General features: G+C 35.8%; 2 protein-coding genes across 2 annotated transcripts; one reads left to right on the top strand and one right to left on the bottom strand.

The window, feature by feature from the left end:
- Window positions 1–5,098, bottom strand: LOC121383124 (solute carrier family 2, facilitated glucose transporter member 8-like). Its single transcript, XM_041512922.1, has 2 exons — window positions 3,632–5,098; window positions 1–2,054 (listed from the first exon to the last, which is right to left on the bottom strand). The coding sequence occupies exon 1, from the start codon at window positions 5,040–5,042 to the stop codon at window positions 3,651–3,653; it is 1,392 nt and encodes a 463-aa protein (XP_041368856.1). The 5' UTR covers window positions 5,043–5,098; the 3' UTR covers window positions 1–2,054; window positions 3,632–3,650.
- A 5,023-nt stretch (window positions 5,099–10,121) lies between these two features.
- LOC121383979 lies at window positions 10,122–13,785 on the top strand. The gene is made up of 4 exons (XM_041514110.1): window positions 10,122–10,226; window positions 11,563–11,643; window positions 12,395–12,856; window positions 13,504–13,785. The coding sequence occupies exons 2-4, from the start codon at window positions 11,625–11,627 to the stop codon at window positions 13,569–13,571; spliced, it is 549 nt and encodes a 182-aa protein (XP_041370044.1). The 5' UTR covers window positions 10,122–10,226; window positions 11,563–11,624; the 3' UTR covers window positions 13,572–13,785.
- Window positions 13,786–21,032: the final 7,247 nt, after the last annotated feature.

Genomic DNA, 21,032 nt, shown 5'->3' with positions numbered 1-21,032 from the left:
CTCTTTTAATAGTTTATTTCCCAAACAAATAGCAACACCATAAAACAATAACAATTTGTAAACGCACATTAAAAAATATATATTGTGAAAACTAGTAATACCAATAGTAAATATGTTACAATAACATAGGTTCCCATTATTTCTGTACACAATTATATACATATAAAATGTCAAATAATTTCCCTCACAATATTAAAGTATTAGTATAAACTGGCATGAATGTTATATGTAGCCCTGTCCTGCATGGACATCTTTATGTCACAATTTGCTAAAGAAAATTACCATGTCAGATTTCAATATGCCACCAATGGCGTAGCCAGCATGAGGCAGACGACGTGCTTGCTTCGTCTGGAATTTCCCCAGATTTATTTTATTATTCCTTTCCTTTTCCTCTTGGCCATACCTATCACTGTTGACCAATAGCCCTTACATTTGCATACATGTAGTTGTTTAATAGTTCTAAGTGTTTCCCCTTTTTGCATATAAACATTACTGAAAACCCTTCAGTCATTTATCCCCATATGTACATGTAAAGACTCAGTTCTTAATTTACAAAAAACACCCATGCCACTGGTTTCATGGTATTACTATTATCGATCTAGTATACTAAACACACACAGTAATAATATTCACCTTTAATAAACCTATGTACATAAGGCCAGTATTTTTAAATTTTTAGGTTTACGAACAAGAACTTTTGTGCACAAAGGTAGGAGGAAGGGGGAAAAAAACCCAAAAAAACCTGTTTGGGGTGTATCAGTAGGGGTGAGCGAAATAGCGAATCGGACCGAAAGAGAGCGACCAAAGACGAATTAACAATTCGTATCTACAACGGTATATTTATTGACGAAATAAGTGTTATTTCTCATTGTTACCTTACGAAATGCACCACAATAGACTAGAATGGTAACTTTTTTTTTCTTTAGAGCTATTTGTGGAAGTCGGTGGCAATTTTTTTTTAAATAAAAGTGAAAAATACGACTTTTTAAAATTTTTATTCGAGCAAAATTTACGTCGGCGGGTTCGTAAACCGAATAATAAAAAAATACTGGCCTAAGGAACCATACACAAAGTATGTATATAATAATTAGCATATGGTTGAGTTGCATATAATAGGGGGAGACAGGGGTGCAAAAGTGAAGATTGTTTTGTGTACATACTTTGTGTATTACTCCCCAACTTGTATATACATACCAGTATATGTATCACTAAGTTTATTTACACTACTAACAACAATAATAAAACATAAACAGCTTGAAGATGTACCTGAACAAAAATAGCACAAACATCTTGGTTGTAAGGTGCTGACGCCATTTACAAACAACCTTCTAACTTGCCACCAATTTGGTTGTATTTTTCATTTAGCGACCAGAACATTTTATGCTATCTATAAAAAAAATTAAGTAGGCACCATTGGACTCCTAGACAGAAACGTTAACATAGAGGGCAGTTTTTGAGGCTGCACTGCTATCCAAGATGTCTACACAGACATGTCAGCTAGAAGCAGATGGAGTCAGTAGCTGGTTGCAATCACCAATGATATTTGGTAAACTAATTTACATATTTTGGCAAATTGTTATACTAACAGTAATACTGCACTGTTGAATTAATAGTAAAATATTACCAAAATGAGATTACCATTTCCCTTGAGTAATAACTGATTTACTTCCACTGCTTGCTTAGTGCATACTGATGTAAAGATTGTTTTAGGCCCCCTTTCCATTAATTAATGCGATTCTGCGTACGTTTTATTGTGCGTGTTTTCACTGGCGGATTAATTTACTATACAAAATTTTAAGTGGTCAAATTGTACTTTAAGCCAAAAGAAAATGCTTGAATACATTATAATGTCACCACACTGAAAAACTTGCATGCAGAAAAATTGCTCATTGATAAGACTTTTTTCAGGGCGCTAAATGCCCACAGATGAAATAACATCTATGGAAAAGGTACTTTGTAAATGCCCTGTATCAATTAACCTGAACATGGAAATCACCCCGAAAGCCAAACAGTATAATATAAGTAATAAAAACATTTATATACAAGAGGTAATTTAGTAATTACTTACTTTTATGCATGAGATATATAAGTAAATTATTTTTTTTTGTTAAAACAACTTACACTGCATAAATAGGGGGCGGGATGTAGCTCAGTGGTACAGCGCTTGCCTGATGCAGGATCAATCCCTGTCTGCGAGTCCATTGGGCTATTTCTCGTTCCAGCCAGTACTCCACAACTGGTGTAACAAAGGTTGTGGTATGTACTATCCTGTCTGTGGGATGGTGTAACATTTTGTTAACTTGGACTTCAACACAAATATATTTGTAGGTATATTCAATTCAGGGATGGGGCATAGATTACTGGTGACCATATATTCATTAGTGAACTGTGAAAGGAAATCAAAAGTATTGACTTTTAGATCCTTTTTTCTTTTTTACATATGATCGATGTTGGTTGAATTTTTTCGTTTGATCATCATGATGATGGTTTATTTGTTTTCCCCTCACTGGCCATCGGGCTTTAACAATATACATATTTGGGGAATACTAGTATATTTATGACTACTACTAGTCTAGCATTTGGCATTTTTTTTAAAATATATAATATCGGTAAATTAATCACGAAGATGAGTCCCTTTTTTTTAATGGTTACAATTTTTACGCTCCTAGAAAAGAAGGAAGGAAATGTTTTATTTAACAACGCACTCAACACATTTTATTTACAGTTATATGGCGTCGGACCTATGGTTAAGGACCACATAGATAATGAGAGAGGAAACCTGCTTTCCCTACTTCATGGGCTACTCTTTTCAATTAGCAGCAAGGGATCTTTTATATGCACCATCCTATAGACAGGATAGCACATACCATGGCCTTTGATGTACCAGTCGTGGAGCACTGGATGGAGAGCAAAACAGCCTAATGGGCATACTGACGGGCAGGGCTAGGTCTGGGTGTATAGACATTTTCGCCAAATTATCTAATGAACGCCAAAAATTGCAGAAACCCACCATTATTTTCAACAAACAATCAATTATTACATGAAATTCTTTCACCAAATTAAAATAAAATTCGCCAGTTGTGTTTAAAATTTAAAACATTTGGTGAGTGAATGAGCTAGCCCTGGACGGGGATTGATCCCAAACCGACCGCACATCAAGAGAACGCTTTACCACTTCAGTAAAGAAATTCACAGGGTCGGTGCAAGGTCATTCCGGTCCCTAGGGAAAACACTGGTATATAAAAGGTCCCGGCCTTGCTGCTAATGGAAAAGAAATAAAAAACCAATAAATAAATTTTAAAAATTACATTGTAAATGGATTTCATCTCTTTTATCATCAGTATTTGTTCTTTAGTTTTTCATTTAATTTAACAAGCGACCACTACAGCGGAGTCAAGACAATGATTTAACCAGGGTTATCAGAGCTAAAGTTTACCCAGGTCAAAACAGTCTGACCCTGGTAAAACTGCAGAGTTTTATGTATTATAACCTGGGTTAAATATTAATTCTGCACTTTAACTCCACTTTCTTCCACCATACATATATAACATATATATATAATAACCAGTTTAAAATCTGGTTTAAAAAAACCTTGATGTAGATGGGCCTTTTTTTTACTGTCATAAAAAACTTCATGCACATAAATACATTTAAACTTTAATTATGCTTTTGCCAAGGAAATAGAGTTCTATATCCTCCAATGATTTGCCTTTAGTTTCGGGAACGTAACGCCACACAAATATTACAGAAAGCAAACAGCTAAAACCAAACATATTGAAAGTGCCCGATGCACCAAACATATTTTGCATTGTCATAAACTCATTTGTAACAAAAAAGGACGTAAGCCAACTTACAAACATTGCAATGGCACTCGCAGCACCCCTGGCACGGGATGGAAAAATTTCTGACATTAAAAGCATTGGAATCGGTCCCCAACCCAAAGAAAAACCAATCATGTAAAATGTAAGACAGATCACTGGGAACCATGTTTTCAGGGAACTAGTGAGAGATTCAGAAGCAAGAAGTCTATAATACTGTCCAAACAACAGAAGTGTTATTGTCATAACAATTCCTGCCCCAATCAACAGCTTTCGCCTGCCAGCTCTGTCCATCAAGAAACAGGCAACTACTGTCGCTACAACTTGAACACCACCTATAATAACAGTTGCAATGTGAGCGTGGTTAGGAATTGCAGTTTGAAAGATGGACACCGTATAAAACATGACTGCATTAATGCCACTGAACTGTTGAAATGCCAGAACTGCAGAGCAAATAATAAGAGGTTGCATCAATTCAGATTTGCGAAATTCGCTCCATGAGAATTCTTCATTATGATCAAAGCCTTCATCAATGTCTCTGCATTCTTCTTGTACGTCCTGGTGTGGATCGCGTATTGCTTTCAGTGCTTTAAGAGCATCAGCTTTTCTACCTTTTGATAGCAGCCACTGTGGAGTTTCTGGTAAGAAGTATACTGCAACAAACTGAAGAACTGCAGGAATAATGGCTACGGATGCCATACTTTGCCATTCCAATTTAAGGCCTGCTGTATAAACCCAAAATATTCCAACAGTAATACACAGCTGCATACATGAGCCTAAAACTCCACGCATTGACTTTGTCGAGATTTCTGCCAGATAAATTGGAATGCAGACAGTTACCATGCCACTAGCAAACCCAGTAGCAAAGCGGCCTTGAAACAGCAACTTGGAGTCTGTAGCATACACAATAGCTAACCAACCAAAAATAAATGGCAGTGACGACAGTAGGATGGATTTCCTCCTTCCGAACTTTTCAATACACCATCCTCCAAAGGGACCCCCTGCCAATGCACCGATTGTCATCAAAGATCCAAACCAACCAACGTCCTTTTCTTCCAAAACTCGTGCCTTCAGCATGCTTGGTATTGCAGGCGAGCTGTATCCGATGGTATATCCAAAGGACAAAGCACCGATACATGCAAAAAATGTTGCACAAACCATTCGTTTAGAAGAACCCTCATATTTTGATTGTATTAGTCGAACTCCCTCTGTCAGAGTCGCCATTATTTTTGGGTTTGTTGTAGTATCGGTAACTAGAATCGTTTATTGAGTGTCAATGTGTACAATCGAGGCAACATACTACCAGTATTATACTGGCCTAAGTTCAGCCAACCGTTTTTCCCTAAACGTTTGCAAAACAATTTGACTGGTTCCCGCAGTGGTCATTCGGTTTAACATGTAGCGTAAAGACCAAGCTCGCAAGCGTTGGTGACAAAACGGCTGGCTGAACATACACTTAAAAGTACAACGTGGCGTACGCAGCTATTAAGGGGAGATAATTTGTATGATAAATTTGAGTGAATGCTCGAGGTCCAATGCGTCAAATCCTATACTATTGCCGACATTGTTAACGTTTATTAATATAACTGATTTAACAACAGCGTATCAACACACACATGCAGTACACCACTAAAATGTGTGGCACCACACATGACAGTAATCTACCTGCAACAAAATGGGGAGGGTGAGGCAGGTGGGGTCACATACCATTTAAAGTTACATTCTCTGGTTACCATATTATAACATCATGTACAAATGTGAAATACAAGCTCAAATGCACTTTTTAAAAAGTCGTGTGTGTTCGCTATGAACGGATATCGTCAAACGTATACGCTTGATTCGTCACCTGTGCCGCCATAGCTCGGCAAAGCACAAACGACAGCCTGTTGTCAGTTTCAGTTAACACGTGCGTTTGCCGATTTCAAATTGTAGGGTTCGTCTCAAAAAATTAAAAGAGAAATCTTGCGCTGTACGAAGAACGTTCGATTGAGGATACGGTACTAGAGTCTTTAGTTAAAACCGGTTTTATCTTGACAACGTATTATCGACAGTCGTACCTTCCTATTTCAGCATTGATATTTTATAAAATGTTAGTAGAACTTTCAAAGTTTAGTTTGTATACTAGTAACACATTAATCATGTATATATTTTTAAAATAAAATATACTAAAGTAGACAATGAACGTTTTCACTTCTTAATTTTACGTGTTAAAATCGACAAATTCAAATAAATATTATTTCGTTTGGAAAGGGTAAAGTTGGGGGGTGGAGGGTGGGGGGTTGTTTAACGACATCAAAGATAAAACATATTGATTTAATAATCATCCGACCCCATACAACCGTGAATAAAATGTGTTGAGTGCGTCGTTAAATAAAACATATCCTATTCTTCCTTCCATCTGCTGTTGGACGTCTAACATTTGGTAATTTTGACATATAATCTTAGAGAGGAATCGGATGCATGTGTAGGGGGAGGGTATTGGAGGTCGAAACCCTTACTTGCCCAAGCTTAAAAAAAATTGAAATGTATTTTTGGGGGAGCATGGCCCCATATAAACTTCGCTTAACACAGTCTATAACCCCAACCCCGCTGAACTCCCTGCACACGCGCCTTGGAAACCCGCTAAAAAATTTTTTAGCAAGGGATTGTTTATATGTACCATCCCACAGACAGGATATCACATACCATGGTCTTTTTGTATACCCGCCGATGGGGATCGATCCTAGACTGACCGCACATTTCCAAAAAACACCTTTTTAGGTCTAAGTAATGAATAAAAATAACATATAGTCTTGAAAAATGTTACGTAAATCGAACACAGTACCCTCTTCCTCTACCCCTAGAGCGTTACGTAATTAGTAACACCTCCTTACATGTAACGCGTATGCCAACAGCTGGCCACTGTCAAAATTTCAAGGCAAATCCCCCACTCACCGACCCCTGGAAAGGCGTTGTACCATACCTCTATGGATATAAATATGTTTTGGAGATATGAGACGACCCCTCAATCAAGACAGTTAAATTTGTTCAAAAATTGCCAAATCTCACGTGATCTCTTGTTGGGGAATTCTATACTTGTGATAAGCCAATGAAAACTGAGATCGGTACGAGCCCGTCAAAAGTGTTCCACTTTCAAAATCATGGCTTTGTCTTTGACCTGGATAAGCCAGCGTAGTGAAAGCAATGTGGAGTGCGGCGTCATATATGCACCAAACGTAATTGGATTTTCTGTTCTATATGCTTAAATAATAAAAATACTCCAGGGAATGTAGTTTTAAGGGATTTGATGGATGTTTTTATAAGAAAATTACAGTTCCATTTTGGTGGTATCCTGCATTGGTTTAAACCTGTTTATACTGCATAATAACTGTATAACAAAGAAAACTGTATTAATGTATTGGCAATGGGCTGTACGTAGGTAACGTATATGTTACAAGCAATGTGTGAAATCGGGCAATCGTGTAGAATGCCTGAATATTTTAGAATATCTGTAAAGTGCCTGATTCACTCAGACAATCTGTATATTGCTTAAATATTTCAGGAAATCTACACATTGTCTGATTTTTCGAGGTAATTTCTCGACACATTGCCTGAAATTAAAGTTCCATCATTTAGTGAGCAATGTGTCGAGAAATTACCTCGAAAAGTCAGACAAATGTGTAGATTTCCTGAAATATTTAGGCAATATACAGATTGTCCGAGTGAATCAGGCACTTTACAGATTGCCTGAATATTTCAGGCATTCTACAGAATGCCTGCTTTTACACATTGAATGTAACATATATACAGGTTACGGAGAAATGAAATTTGCCCTTCAGGCCTATAGGCCTACATTGGCTTACTTTGAAATTACTGTTAAGTGTAATTTTTATTTAGTGTAATAAAATATGTATTTATTCGAATCATATATACATGCGTTAAAAGATGTCAGCAACTGAAAGGGTGTGTGTGTGTGTATATATTTTAAAGCTGGAGTAATAGAGTAACGCATATTGTGACCATATTTTCTACTTCAGAGTTGAGATGCAATGCTACCTCCCCCTCCCCCCAACCCCCGCTTCCGACATCGTGGTAATATAGGCCTAGCATTATTTTTTTTTAAATCGTTTATATGTTCATCGAAATGAAAGTCTTTTTCTGAAAACAAAATTGACAATATGAATGAATCTATAGGCCTACTCACCCGCAAAATCCCTAGGCAATATAATGAAATCCCAGGTCTGGATCCAGGGAGGTGGGGGGTGGGTCACAGGGGGTGTCGTGACCCCTACTTTGGAGAAAGTTATGGGTCACTTGTAAGCCTGTTATGAACCCTAAATATGTTTCATTCATGTTGCACAGTAGCTACATACTATATTATATCGTTATTCAAAGCTCAACACACTGAGCAGACACCTACATTAGTAATACCCTTAAAAGTATGATAAATCTACTTTTGTTTTCTTGTATATTAAACAAATAATAGACTCTCCCCGATATAGGCGAAAATCATGGTATATCATAAATGGTTAAATAATACACACAGACCCCGAGATTGCAGCTTTACGATACATTCACTTCGAGTTGCATAATGACCACAATATTAATTTTTCTTGTGAAATGTAACGACTTTACCTTGAATTGAATGACCCTATTCCACCCACACAATAAAATACATACTACAATATGTTCCAGTAAGAATGACCGACAGGTTAAGACGTGACATTACATTTTGAATTTGTCAAAGAACTGACTGCTAGTTTAGTCCACGAATATTTTTATGTAGGCGTACTTATTATTTTTGCAACATCAATCCTGCCGGTGTCAGACAATGGATTATTACTGTATATAGTTCTACGCTACTATTATTCCCTATCAGGCGCGGATCCAGTGGGTGAGTGCTGGAGTGCTGAGAGAGAGAGAGAGAGAGACGAGAGAGAGAGAAGAGAGAGAGAGAGGAGAGAGAGAGAGAGAGAGAGAGAGGGAGAGAGAGAGAGAGAGAGAGAGAGAGAGAGAGAGGAGAGGAGAGAGAGAGAGGCGCGGAGGAGAGTGGAGTGAGTGCTGGAGAGAGAGAGGAGAGAGAGAGAGAGAGAGAGAGAGAGAGAGAAGAACACAGAGATAGGCGCGGATGAGAGCAGGAGAGACAGAGAGAGAGAGAGAGGAGAGGAGAGAGAGAGAGAGAGACAGATAGAGAGATAGAGAGAGGAGAGAGACACACAGGCGGCGGAAGTGGGTGAGTGCAGAGACAGGATAAGATAGAGACGCAGAGAGAGAGAGAAAAGGAGAAAAAAGAGAGAGACAGAGACAGAGAGAGAGACACACACACAGAGAAGCAGAGAGAGAGAGAGAGAGACAGACAGAGAGAGACAGACAAACAGACAGACAGACATACATACAGAGATAGACAGACAGAGACACAGAGAGAGTGTGTATTTAGAAATATAAAACATATAAGTGCATGGATCTGCCTAATGATAACATCTAACTACTGTGCTGTTCTGTTCCAATATTTCCTGCAAATGATGGATAGATATATCAATAGAGGTAAATTATTGATTTGCTATTCGTTCGTTCGTCCGTTCATTAGGTTAATTGTTTCTTTATAAGGACCAAGTGAAGATGGAGGTAGTGCTGGAGAAAATCATCAAATTCGGGCAAAAAGAGCTGGGTTGAACCCTTACCATATTTTTTTTACATCATTCTACCCACAATATTGATTAAAATCCATGTAAAATTGCATACTGATTCGTTTGCAAACTTATTTAGTCGAGCATTTTCATCGAATTCGGGTAAAAATCGGCCGGAGAAAACAAAAATGGGAGCCCGTACGTCTATGGACGGACGTACGGATGAATGGATGAATTGACATGACATCAACTAATGAAAAATACTATTCATAGTACTCAATAAAATACTCCACGTACCAACGCTTTTGTTATTTAAACAAAGCTGTCATATGTGAATAAACGTCATTTGATGTGTTTATATTTCACCCGCGCGCAATCTAAGTTCCATACTTGTGCTTTGTACACAGCACTGTGCAGAGAATAGTCCACTGGACACTTGAAACGATCTCCCACTGGCGTGCTTTGTATACCAACTCTGTTTGTATTGTCCCGCAAATATTCTGGCTGTCATAACAAACATAATATTAGGGACCGAACCATTGCTATGAATGATCGATCATATGGAGTAGAGTAGGCCTACAGCAAAACGCTTTCTGCAATCTGTAAACGAATTGAAATGCTTTTTAGTGCGTGAATAATTTGTTTGACAATTAATTGTAGTAGTGTTCGTGGTTTTTCCAATGTGAAACCTTTACTGGTACAGTACAAGGCCATACATTTCTCAAAAGACGCTCGATCTACTTTTAACCTTTATTTACTTTTTAACGTAGGCTACACTGGCTCTTCCAGTCTGAAAATATTCGTAAGTAATTTAACACATTTTTATGAACTGATCTTTATGTATGTCAGTCAATTCTTGGATATAATACCGTACATGGATACTTAAAAAACCTAACAACTTGTGCAAGTTTAAAGAGAATTTAAATGCCAGCTATATTACACTTGGTACAAAACTGAGTTATGTTCAATGTAAATATAACTTCTTCTAGCTTGTGATATATATTAATGATTATTAAAAAAACCCACCTACTACACGTAATTATTGCAAATTTCACAGAGGATCCCGGTTCGCAGGAACGACATCTGTGGCGGTGGGGTTGGGTGGGTGGAAACAATGTCAAGTTAAGGGGCACAGTCTACTATTGTATGAGGTGTGTGTGTGTGGGGGGGGGGGGGGGAGTCAGATTTTTTATCTTTATTTATACAGAGTAGGACCAAAAAAAAGTATATTTTCGTCAGTAGTGTGTGTAGGGGAGCGGGCTGAGCTATCTTTTAGGTACATGTGTGTGTATATATATATATATATATATATATATATATATATATATATACTCAGATGTATGCTGTTTTACGTCTGTTATTGTTATGATAATTATGTAGCCACTTAGTATAACTAATAGTATATGATATATATATATATATGTCTCATTCGTGTAAGTAGACATAATAACTAAGTGCAAATAAGGACATATATGCTATTGCTGTAAGCTAGTTCAGCCCTATTTAATACACTGATAAACTCAAGGTAAATACATTGATAATTATGTAGCCACTTAGTATAACTAGTAGTATACGTCTCATTCGTGAAAGTAGACATAATAACTAAGTGTAAATAAGGACAAATATGCTATTGCTGTAAAGCTAATTCAACGCCATTTAATACACTGATAAACTCAAAGTAAATACATTTATAATAAGTAGATATACTCACTACATAGACCTACTAATATAATATATATGTTGGTGCAGTGCGTGCAGTTGGCCATCGTCTAGTACATTTAGCTGTTTTACATGTGTTTGTAAAATAAAAGTGAACAGTTGTAAAGTGTGTACATTTAAGATTTTAAAAATGCTTGGAAATGTTGAAAGTCTTACAAAAGGCATACGAGGCGAACATTTAAGGATAGTTAACAATAATGTAATTATGTACAATAAATTAACAACAACAAAGAAAAAACAACAACAACAAAAACGAAATGAATAAATTGTAAATAATGTATTTATTGATTAAAATTAACTTTCACGAATTATTAAGAAAATGAACCGTTAGTCTTAATCATTCAAGCAAAAAGTGAAACATGGTTAAAAACTATTATTACCATAGACCGAGATTGTTTAATCATGTCATATTTTTGTAGAGAGAGTAGCCTTACATTTGCTGACAAGAACACCGCATACATGCGTATACATAGAAGTCACCATGGGATCAGCCTTTTCAAGTAAGTTAAAATTACATTGAAACAAGTGACTGACGAGGCAAAGACAACCTTGCATTTTTAACTAAAACTTTAAATCCAGCGAAAAAGTGTCCTTTTTGGTTGCCATTCTTACCATTCCGCCAATTCGTCTGATACGACCAAGAGGCAACTAATGCCACTCCAGATGCAATGCAGTCTCTAAGACAGCCAGAACATCCACTAGAAGGAAGGCCTTTCTATGGATAAATCAAACAAAAGTTGCATTTTTATTAAAGGGTAAATCAGTGTCCTTTATGATTTGTGGGTGTGCTTACTTAATTTGTCTGCGACTATAAGTATATCTTATTGATGTAAAATGAGTCACGTGCACTTTCGAACCAAATGTATCATCTTGTATTACTGTAATTTAAGTTGCACGTACACCTATGTTTTACACTGAAGCAGGTCAATTGATATTGGACGCAAATGCACCTTTCAACTGCATTTATATTGATTTAATTTGACACGTATGTACTCTTTTGAACCCCTTGTATTACTCAGTAGATGTTGACGCATTTTGATACAAATGTGAGGTTTTTTTATTCTGAACTACTACGTTGGAATAAATTAATTCATTATCACTGGCGTAGGAAGCGGGGTGAGGGCAAGGGGAGCATATGTCCCCCTCCCATCTGTGTGTGTGTGTGTGTGTGTGTGTCCCCCTCCACTTTTTGGCACCTTCCTACGCCCGTGCATTATGTACTGAACTGATCTCTACTGTTTGTGTCCATAGGCAAAAAGAAATGGGTTGGTCGAATAGGAGGCGCTTTAGAATTTGGTGCGTGTGACAACCAGATTGTGATTAGTAACAAAAAAAAGACGGCTTCTTGGCATATTGACCAGTCTCACATCCACGGACGATGTTATTCAAGTCGGACTGTCAAAATAAACGAAACTGTCACCCTCACGGCTCACGGTTCCGGTTTCTTAGACATAGGACTCACAGACATACATCCACTGCAGATGATGAAAAACAAAAACATGTTCTTCAAGCACGTAACAGCTAGGGTTTTGTACTTCGAACCATACACTGTGACATTCAGGATCAATCCAAATGGAGAAGTTATAACAATGGAAGCCCACGGGAGTAAAGAAAAGCAGGTGATGGATTTAGGACCAAAACCAAAGTCTCACTGGCTGGTGGTGAAGATGGGATGTGGTGACCTTTCGGTAACTACAGAAACGCCTTCAACAGGTTGGCAACTTATTCAGTATTTTCACTATTTCTAAAGACATTCGAAGTAGTTTTCTCTGAAAAAGACAAGTGTCCAAAAGATGTTTTCGACAATTTTGCAACGGTATGCTACGAGTCACGGCCAGGTGCCTTTGTCTGGTATATGGAGTTAACCTATTGGCATTTTGATTATCTGTCAATATATAGATAGGCGTAATGAAACAATTTCTATGTTCGCCTTTGATGTCTACCTTCTGAAACCCATTGCTGGTGTCATCCAAATAACATCTCTCCTTGTCCGACAATTTGTGGCTGTTGGTCATTGGTGTTAACAAGAACTTGGCGTGTATGTGCATCTATCTGCACTACCCTACCTAAATAGTTATGTTATTACAACTTACTTTTATTATAGATATAGAGCTTTCTTACCATTCTGACATGGGTTTAAAATGTTCTCTCCACATTTACCAATAGTTTTCAACACTTTATATATTTGTCTTTGTCGACTTTGTGATCCATCCGATTGATGTTACATATTAAAACACCTCATATCTTTGTTATATTTTTATAATGTCCAATATTGTATACATGTTGGTTTAAATATCATAACATATGCATTAGCAAAATGCATGAGAAATAAACAATATTAATATTTTTAAATTTTGCAGAATCGACACCAGCTAAGAACAACCAGAAATCGATGGCAACTGTTGCAAAAAAAGTAACAAAGAAGTGAAAACGTCAAAGATGGATGTATAATTCAAAAATGTGCAAGGGAAAAATCCTATAAAGTGTGCTTATGTGGATGTTTTCAATGATATTTCCATTGTATATGACCTAAATATTCAAAATGGCTCCCACCCAAGACTTATCCAAATATTTTAAGTGTGCTTATATGGATGTTTTCAACGATTATTTGTGAACATTAAATGTGACCTAAATATTTAAAATGGCCTTTCCCATCATTTATCCAAATTTCTGTGGTTAAAACATATTCACTTTTGTATCAAAGCTTATGGACTCTACAGCAGGTGCCATCTTTATGCTTAAGGAGTATTAGCCTATTGCTAGGCTTTATGACCCCTCTCCCTGTTTTGACCGTTTTAAAGCTGTAGTCCATGGAATCGAAAGCAGTTAAGTCTCCACAGCTTTTAAAAAATATCCTTTGGACCACCCTTTAAAATGTTATCTAAAACATGATACTTTAAAAATCAACTCGATAAACAAAAATAATTAATTCTAGCAGTAATTGCTGATCAGTGTAATACATGTATATGGTTACCAATTATAAAATTACTATAATAGTGGGTCTTGTTGCTGGCCCGTAGGAACCTGGGGTGGGGAGAAAGGAGAGGTGTCACTCGAGAACGAAAATTTATATTTTAATGTACTACTCTTTATAACGTAACTGTGGAGGCTGTGGACCTCCTCGGGCCTGTTTTGTTACAGCTAACCAGACCTTTCCCAAGGATGGCCTTGGGTTGTTTAGATAATTATACTAAACTATATATAATTCTTCCAAAACAAACCAAAAGCACAAAATCCTAATTCTAATTGCCAATGACCACCACTTGTATTAACAAAAAAGCAACAACTCCAGATCATATTATAAACATTTTTTTCAATTTAATACGGAGCAATAGATACAATCAATGAAAAGCACACATACACATCTCACAAAGCACACATACACATCTCACAAAATTAAATATATCACAAAACAATAACTTAACTTTCAAACCAAACATGCTATGCATAATTAAGACGATTTTCTCTAAAAATGGCACTTCCAGGAATTAACTACAGAGTTCACAGCATTGAAACAAGACACTGTACTAAAAGAATCACATATGCAACAAACCACTACTTTGTTATATGAACAAGTAATCATTTTCAAAGATATTAATTTAAAACAAGAATTCAGCAGAATTATATGTCTGTCTTACCACATACGTATTCAATGTTGAATCCAGAGATTTAGGTATTCATTTCAATGCATGTTAAAAACAATCAAAAGAATAATTAAATTATATTTAAAAACAAAACAAAAAAACCTTTCAATTAATTTTTATTATTACTTTTTTTTTCCACATGCACTGTGATAAACATCCATAGAATCAACTATAAACCAAGTTTCACTGATCTAGGAGTTATAGTTTGTGAGCAATGGAGTTAAACACAAAACTTTAAGGTTGAGCTAAAGACAGAAGTAGGTGTTATTGCCGTAAGAAAAGTAAAACCTATATACTAGTATCTTGCTTGTTTAGTTTGTAAATGCGAGACCTAGTACTATGGATTAAAAGGTTTGTTTTTTGAATAATATTAGATTATAAAATTCAACTTTGTTTTGTCTAACAACACCACTAGAGCACATTGATTTATTAATCATCAGCTACTGGATGTCAAATATTTGGTAATTTTGACATATAATCTTAGAGAGGCAGCAAAGGATTTTTTTATATGCACAATACCACAGACAGAACAGCACACACCACGGCCTTTGATATACCAGTCGTGGTGCACTGGCTGGAACTGGAAATAGCCCAAAGGGCCCACCGATTGGGATCAATCCCAAAGCGACTGCACATCAAGTGAGTGCTTTACCACTGGGCTACATCCCGCCCCTACTGGATTATAAAGAAAGAAAGAAATGTTTTATTTAACGATGCACTCAACACATTTTATTTACGGTTATATGGCGTCAGACATATGGTTAAGGACCACACAGATTTTGAGAGGAAACCTGCTGTCGCCACTTCATGGGCTACTCTTTCTGATTAGCAGAAAGGGATCTTTTATTTGCGCTTCCCATAGGCAGGATAGCACAAACCATGGCCTTTGTTGAACCAGTTATGGATCACTGGTCAGTGCAAGTGGTTTACACCTACCCATTGAGCCTTGCGGAGCACTCACTCAGGGTTTGGAGTCGGCATCTGGATTAAAAATCCCATGCCCCGACTGGGATCCGAACTCAGTACCTACCAGCCTGTTGACTGATGGCCTAACCACAATGCCATCGAGGCTGGTACTACTGGATTATAAATGAAAATTATGTTTACTTAAAGCTGAGATGCTAGACACCACTACTTGTTTCTTGATCTACATATATAGGTTGGACTATACCAAATAAAATCCCATAGGCGACCATGTTAACGTTCGTGTTTAAAAACACTATATGCAATATATCAACCAAACTATGACCTATAAAATATCAGTACTACAACCCCTACCTCAAAATATTAACTGCAGAAAATGATACCTTTCATGACTCATTTTCGGTATAACCAGATGTTTCTATAACACCCCTAGTTTCGCACACAATTTGAGTACTTTTTTTTTTTACAGGTACCCCATACATGTTCCAAGCACAAGGCTACTTGACACAGTGGTACTAGATCAAATAAAATTGCACAAATTCTTAGCCCAGATGAAACTTTTTTTTTTTTACAACTAACACGCTCACATTTATAACCAATCACAGGCCTTGTGGTGTTAAATTCTCTATCAAAAGTTCGGTGGACCTCGAACTTTGACCCAGCCGGAAATTACTTGGTTTAGTGCTACCTATAGTACCGAAAATTCTACATCGACACCCTCTGTGATTGACTTGAAGTATACAGGATGTATGTTTATCCAGCTAATTTCAGCACAGAAACATTTTAAACCAATGAATTTGAACTAAAAATTAACAAATAATTTTTTTCTTTAATTTATGTCTACCTAGCTGTAATTAAATTTTATATCAATACACCGGTAATATGTGGAGTATAACAAACACTGAATATAGTAATTTTGGGACAAATTAAATTTTACATATTATTTAGGTAATACACCTATATTCATGTAATACATGTACATCAATGTTTTTTTCATGGGTGTCCAGAACATGATTAGTTGGAAATGTCGAGAGTATTTAAATACATTCAGGAATAAATGCTTCAAAGTGACATTGGAAAAAAATCACTATCAATGTTTATTTATGTAATACACAAATTGACTTTTTTTCTTTCTTTCTTTTTTGACTTAATAAATGTTTCTGAATGCTGTATATGTTGCTTTCAAATACACATAATCTGATAATATAAATGTACAACGTGTAAACAATAAACAAAGAAAAACTGATGTAACCGACTTCATCATATTTTTAATAATTAAAAAACAGCTTCAAAAAGTGGGTACATATTTTTTAAATCATCAAATACAAATAGAAATTAAATTTGCCAAACGATTATACTGAGAATTAGTAGGAATTAATGAGCCTTTATGCTGTTCATTTTATTTAGTAAATTTATTTAAACATCCGCAAACAACATTTGACCAACTGCCAAAACATTTGGTCCCAAGATGAATGGACGTTTGTTCCCCATAAGTTACTTGCATCATCATATAGACAATGTATCAGCATAAAAATGTATGCACAATACTATTTTTGCAATAAATCTCATGATCGATCAAATCAAGACTGTTTACATGTACGTGTCCTGTATACTGAAGGTTCAAAAATGTTTGCTTCTGTCCATGTTGTATCCTTTGATTACATATTTAATTTCAGTGGCCGGATGGTTACTCAATATGAATTCATGCATGATAAACAAAGCACACAATATTTTAGTAAGAAAATAGCTATTATATCAACGCTCTATAAAGTCACTAGCCCAACTTCCAATGCTAATGCTTTTTCAAGTTGGGCAAGTGATAAATGTTAACCTACTAGCCCAATGGACTAGTGCTTAAAAAATTAAATAAAACAAAAACAAAGGTTTGAGAGCTTGACTATTGAATATTTATTCAACAGAAATTTGTGATTAATTTTTAAAATTAATCTACCTACCACAATACATTTATTTAAGATTAAGTTAAACACTTAATAAAAATATTATTTTCACCAAACCATGTGCTTCCACTTAACTGGTATCCCATACATTCTTTATTTTAAACAATGTAAGCATAATGCAACTGGTCACCGGTCTATTAAGGTTTCACAACACTGATTTGTTTTCTTTAAACTACAAAGTATGGTACTTTAAAAATATGTGTAATCTGTTTTGGTATTTAAAAAGTATTACAGATGCAGATAAAAATAATATATATATTTTTAAAATCTTCAGGGGCTGAAAAAAGCTCCCCTGAATTATTTTTGCGAGAGTCACTGCTCTCCTCAGAAATTAGCATACCTTAATTGTTAAAATGTAAATGTCACCAAACTGATAATAATATTCAACAATAAAATTAACATCTGTTAATGTTTCAATGTCATTTACAATTATACTAACCATCCTTACTTTTCATTTTAGTCCTATTAACAAGTTTACCACTAATAATCATCAAACAAATATTAATTTAATCACTGTCATTTTGAAGTTTTAACTGCTCATTAATAATTAATTACTAACCATTCTCACTGATTAACTTTATGACTATCACTACATAACCACTACTGTCAAATAGTTAATTATTAATCACTGTTCTTTTGAAGTTTTCACCGACATCAAAAACTTTTCAAGGGTGCAGAAATGGAAAATATTTCACTAGCTCGCCGGACCAGAACCAACTAAAATGTACTAGCCCGCCAGAATTTCTACTAGTCCGCCAGCCTAGAAAATATACTTTTGTTTAGCAATATTTTAATATATATTTATATATTTAATGACAAAAACATTAAGGACAGTTGGTAAGTTATCAACATCATGTGGCAAAAGAACAAAATCAAACGCCAAACCTTGATTGACAAATCAATACATGTTGAAATATTCTGATCAAGACTACGTTATTCACATTTCTTTCATATAGATTTAAAACATTCACATATCGCTAACATACTTTCAACGTAAACAAATCAACATCACGTAGCAAAAGAACAAAATCAAACTCCAAACCTTGATAGACAAATCAATACATGCCGAAATATTCTGATCAAGATTACGTTATTCACATTTCTTTCATATAGATTTAAAACATTCACATATCGCCAACATACTTTCAACGTAAACAAATCATTTTTAGGAACTATTGACCTTTGACAAGCCCAGTTTCCTGGGAATTGGGCTAAATTGGAACCACTATCAAAACGGAACCATTTTTGTAGGCGAAAACAAAACCGATTTGGCTACAACAGCACCTCAATGTAATAGTGAGAATGATACCTTTTTTTTTTACTATTTTTTTTTTTTTTTTTTTAGCTGTAACAGCATTTCAATGTATTGGTGAAATTGATTACATTTCACAGATATCTAGCTAACTGCTAATACTTCTATCTCCGCTATATAGACAAAATAAAATGATTAATATACCTGTTGTTTTATTGAAGATATTATCATTTGTATAATAATAGTTTTGGGGGGTTTTCCGTTTTAGCCATAGATTGTGGTGCCATAGTTAGGTTCCGTTTTGTCCAATTTGGTTCCATTTTCGTTTGGGCATGGTTCCGTTTTCACTATAACCCATTCCCAAAGTCGTCTATTGGCAATGAGGTGCATATATGACATCCTTCTGAACCGTTTGTTTCAATGATTTGGAACTCTTGCATGGCTGATGTGAAGACGCGGATTCAATGCAAAATAAATAAACCTATAAATAAAATTATAATACAATCAATCAGAAAAAGACAGATCGCCCATCGAACTGGAAGTTGCATTTTTTAACTCATCTGTCTGAATACTCACATTTGGAGAGCGGGCAAGCTAGTACTTTCTGCACCCCTGTAAAACCGATAATTAAATATAACAGGGAGTTACTAGTAAGTAAACAAGTAAATAAACATAGCAATATCGTTTTATTTTGACATTGGTTACAATTAATTTGCCAGATTGCTACAAAAGCAACACACCTCGCCTGCCTGTTCTGCACATTCGTGATAATTCGGAACACCTCAGCTGATTATGAATAGGAATAGGCCGAAGTGTTCCGAATGATTGAAATATTCCGATACACAGTACGACTTCCGCTTACATACATCCAATTAGAGCAGTTGACACATGTTATATTATTATATTAAGGAAGACACCACTGTTTTCTTTTTCTGAACGTAAACTTTTGGTTTCAGTTTCAATTAAATTTTTTTTTACATAAGTTAACAGTATAAAATTTTCTCCTTGCAAATTTTTTAAGGGAAGCGTTTTTGTTTTGCGTGTCGAGATATGATTTATGGGCGCTAAACAGGCGCGTGTGCAACTGCACCTGTCAAACGGCAGTCAATGCTGTGAGTTAGTTTTGAGCATATATTTGTTTCAATGTATATTTGGTCAAGATTATGGGCTGGTGGCATATAAATTCATATCTAGTAACTTTGTAACCATTCTAGAGCTTCTGTTCAGGATGAAGAACTTCTTCTAACATGCAGTAATCCAGCAACAAGATAGGTACATGACTTCAAGCATGTTACCCCTCAAACAAAACCCCCAAAACAATAACATGATGCATCTCATCTTCTAAATGTTCACAACTTGTAATCTCTTAAAAGCTAAAAATGCCCAGAATAGATGTCTATAATTGGTATTATACAACAGTTCATAATGTCTGATACTTGGTATTGTATGGTTCATAAATGTCTAATACTTGGTATTACATAATGGTTCATAATGTCAAATACTTGGTATTACATAATGGTTCATGTCAAATACTTGGTATTACATACTGGTTCATAAATGTCTAATACTTGGTATTATATAATGTTTTCAACACATTGTGTCATGCTAACTTCTCTAAAAGGTCTGTCCTTGACAGATATCTTCTGCAAATTGAATCTCCAATAACAAGATGGCAACATGATTCCACGTGAGGCAATGCTGACATTTTTACCACATCTTGCCACACATCCGGTCTAGGATACGTCTTCACGGTACTCCAGGAACAAGATGCAGAGGACATTTTGTTCTGTTTGCTAGGCAAGTTTCAGAAATTGCTACACAATTCTAAAATGTTAAATAGTAGTTACTAAAAGTGACCTCTGTGGTCTAGTGGATAAGCTGCTGGACACTCAAGCTGACGACAGTGGTTCAAATCCCATCAAAGCTGGCTCACACATTCATTAGTCTTTCTCATCTATCACCCTCTGCCCATCATTCTCATTATCAAAATGGTACGACTTTACAGCATTTTAAAGTGTATTCATTGCAGCACTTTCCAATTTCTCCCATGATTTCAATCTGTTTCAGCCTTTCTGTCAGTTTCCTCCGACTCTGTCTTCTGAGTTGTCCAC

This window comes from Gigantopelta aegis, chromosome 10 (genome assembly GCF_016097555.1).
Source record: "Gigantopelta aegis isolate Gae_Host chromosome 10, Gae_host_genome, whole genome shotgun sequence".
NCBI lineage: Eukaryota > Metazoa > Mollusca > Gastropoda > Neomphalida > Peltospiridae > Gigantopelta > Gigantopelta aegis.
The sequence above is the reverse complement of the archived record's forward strand: the minus strand, read 5'-3'. Positions and strand labels throughout refer to the sequence as shown.

What these genes read in the sequence shown, in the direction of transcription:
- LOC121383124 (XM_041512922.1), bottom strand. Translation starts at nt 5,042, where the DNA reads ATGGCGACTCTGACAGAGGGAGTTCGACTAATACAATCAAAATATGAG.
- LOC121383979 (XM_041514110.1), top strand. An exon ending in TACAGAAACGCCTTCAACAG is followed by an intron (nt 12,857 to 13,503) that starts GTTGGCAACTTA and finishes TAAATTTTGCAG; the next exon opens with AATCGACACCAGCTAAGAAC.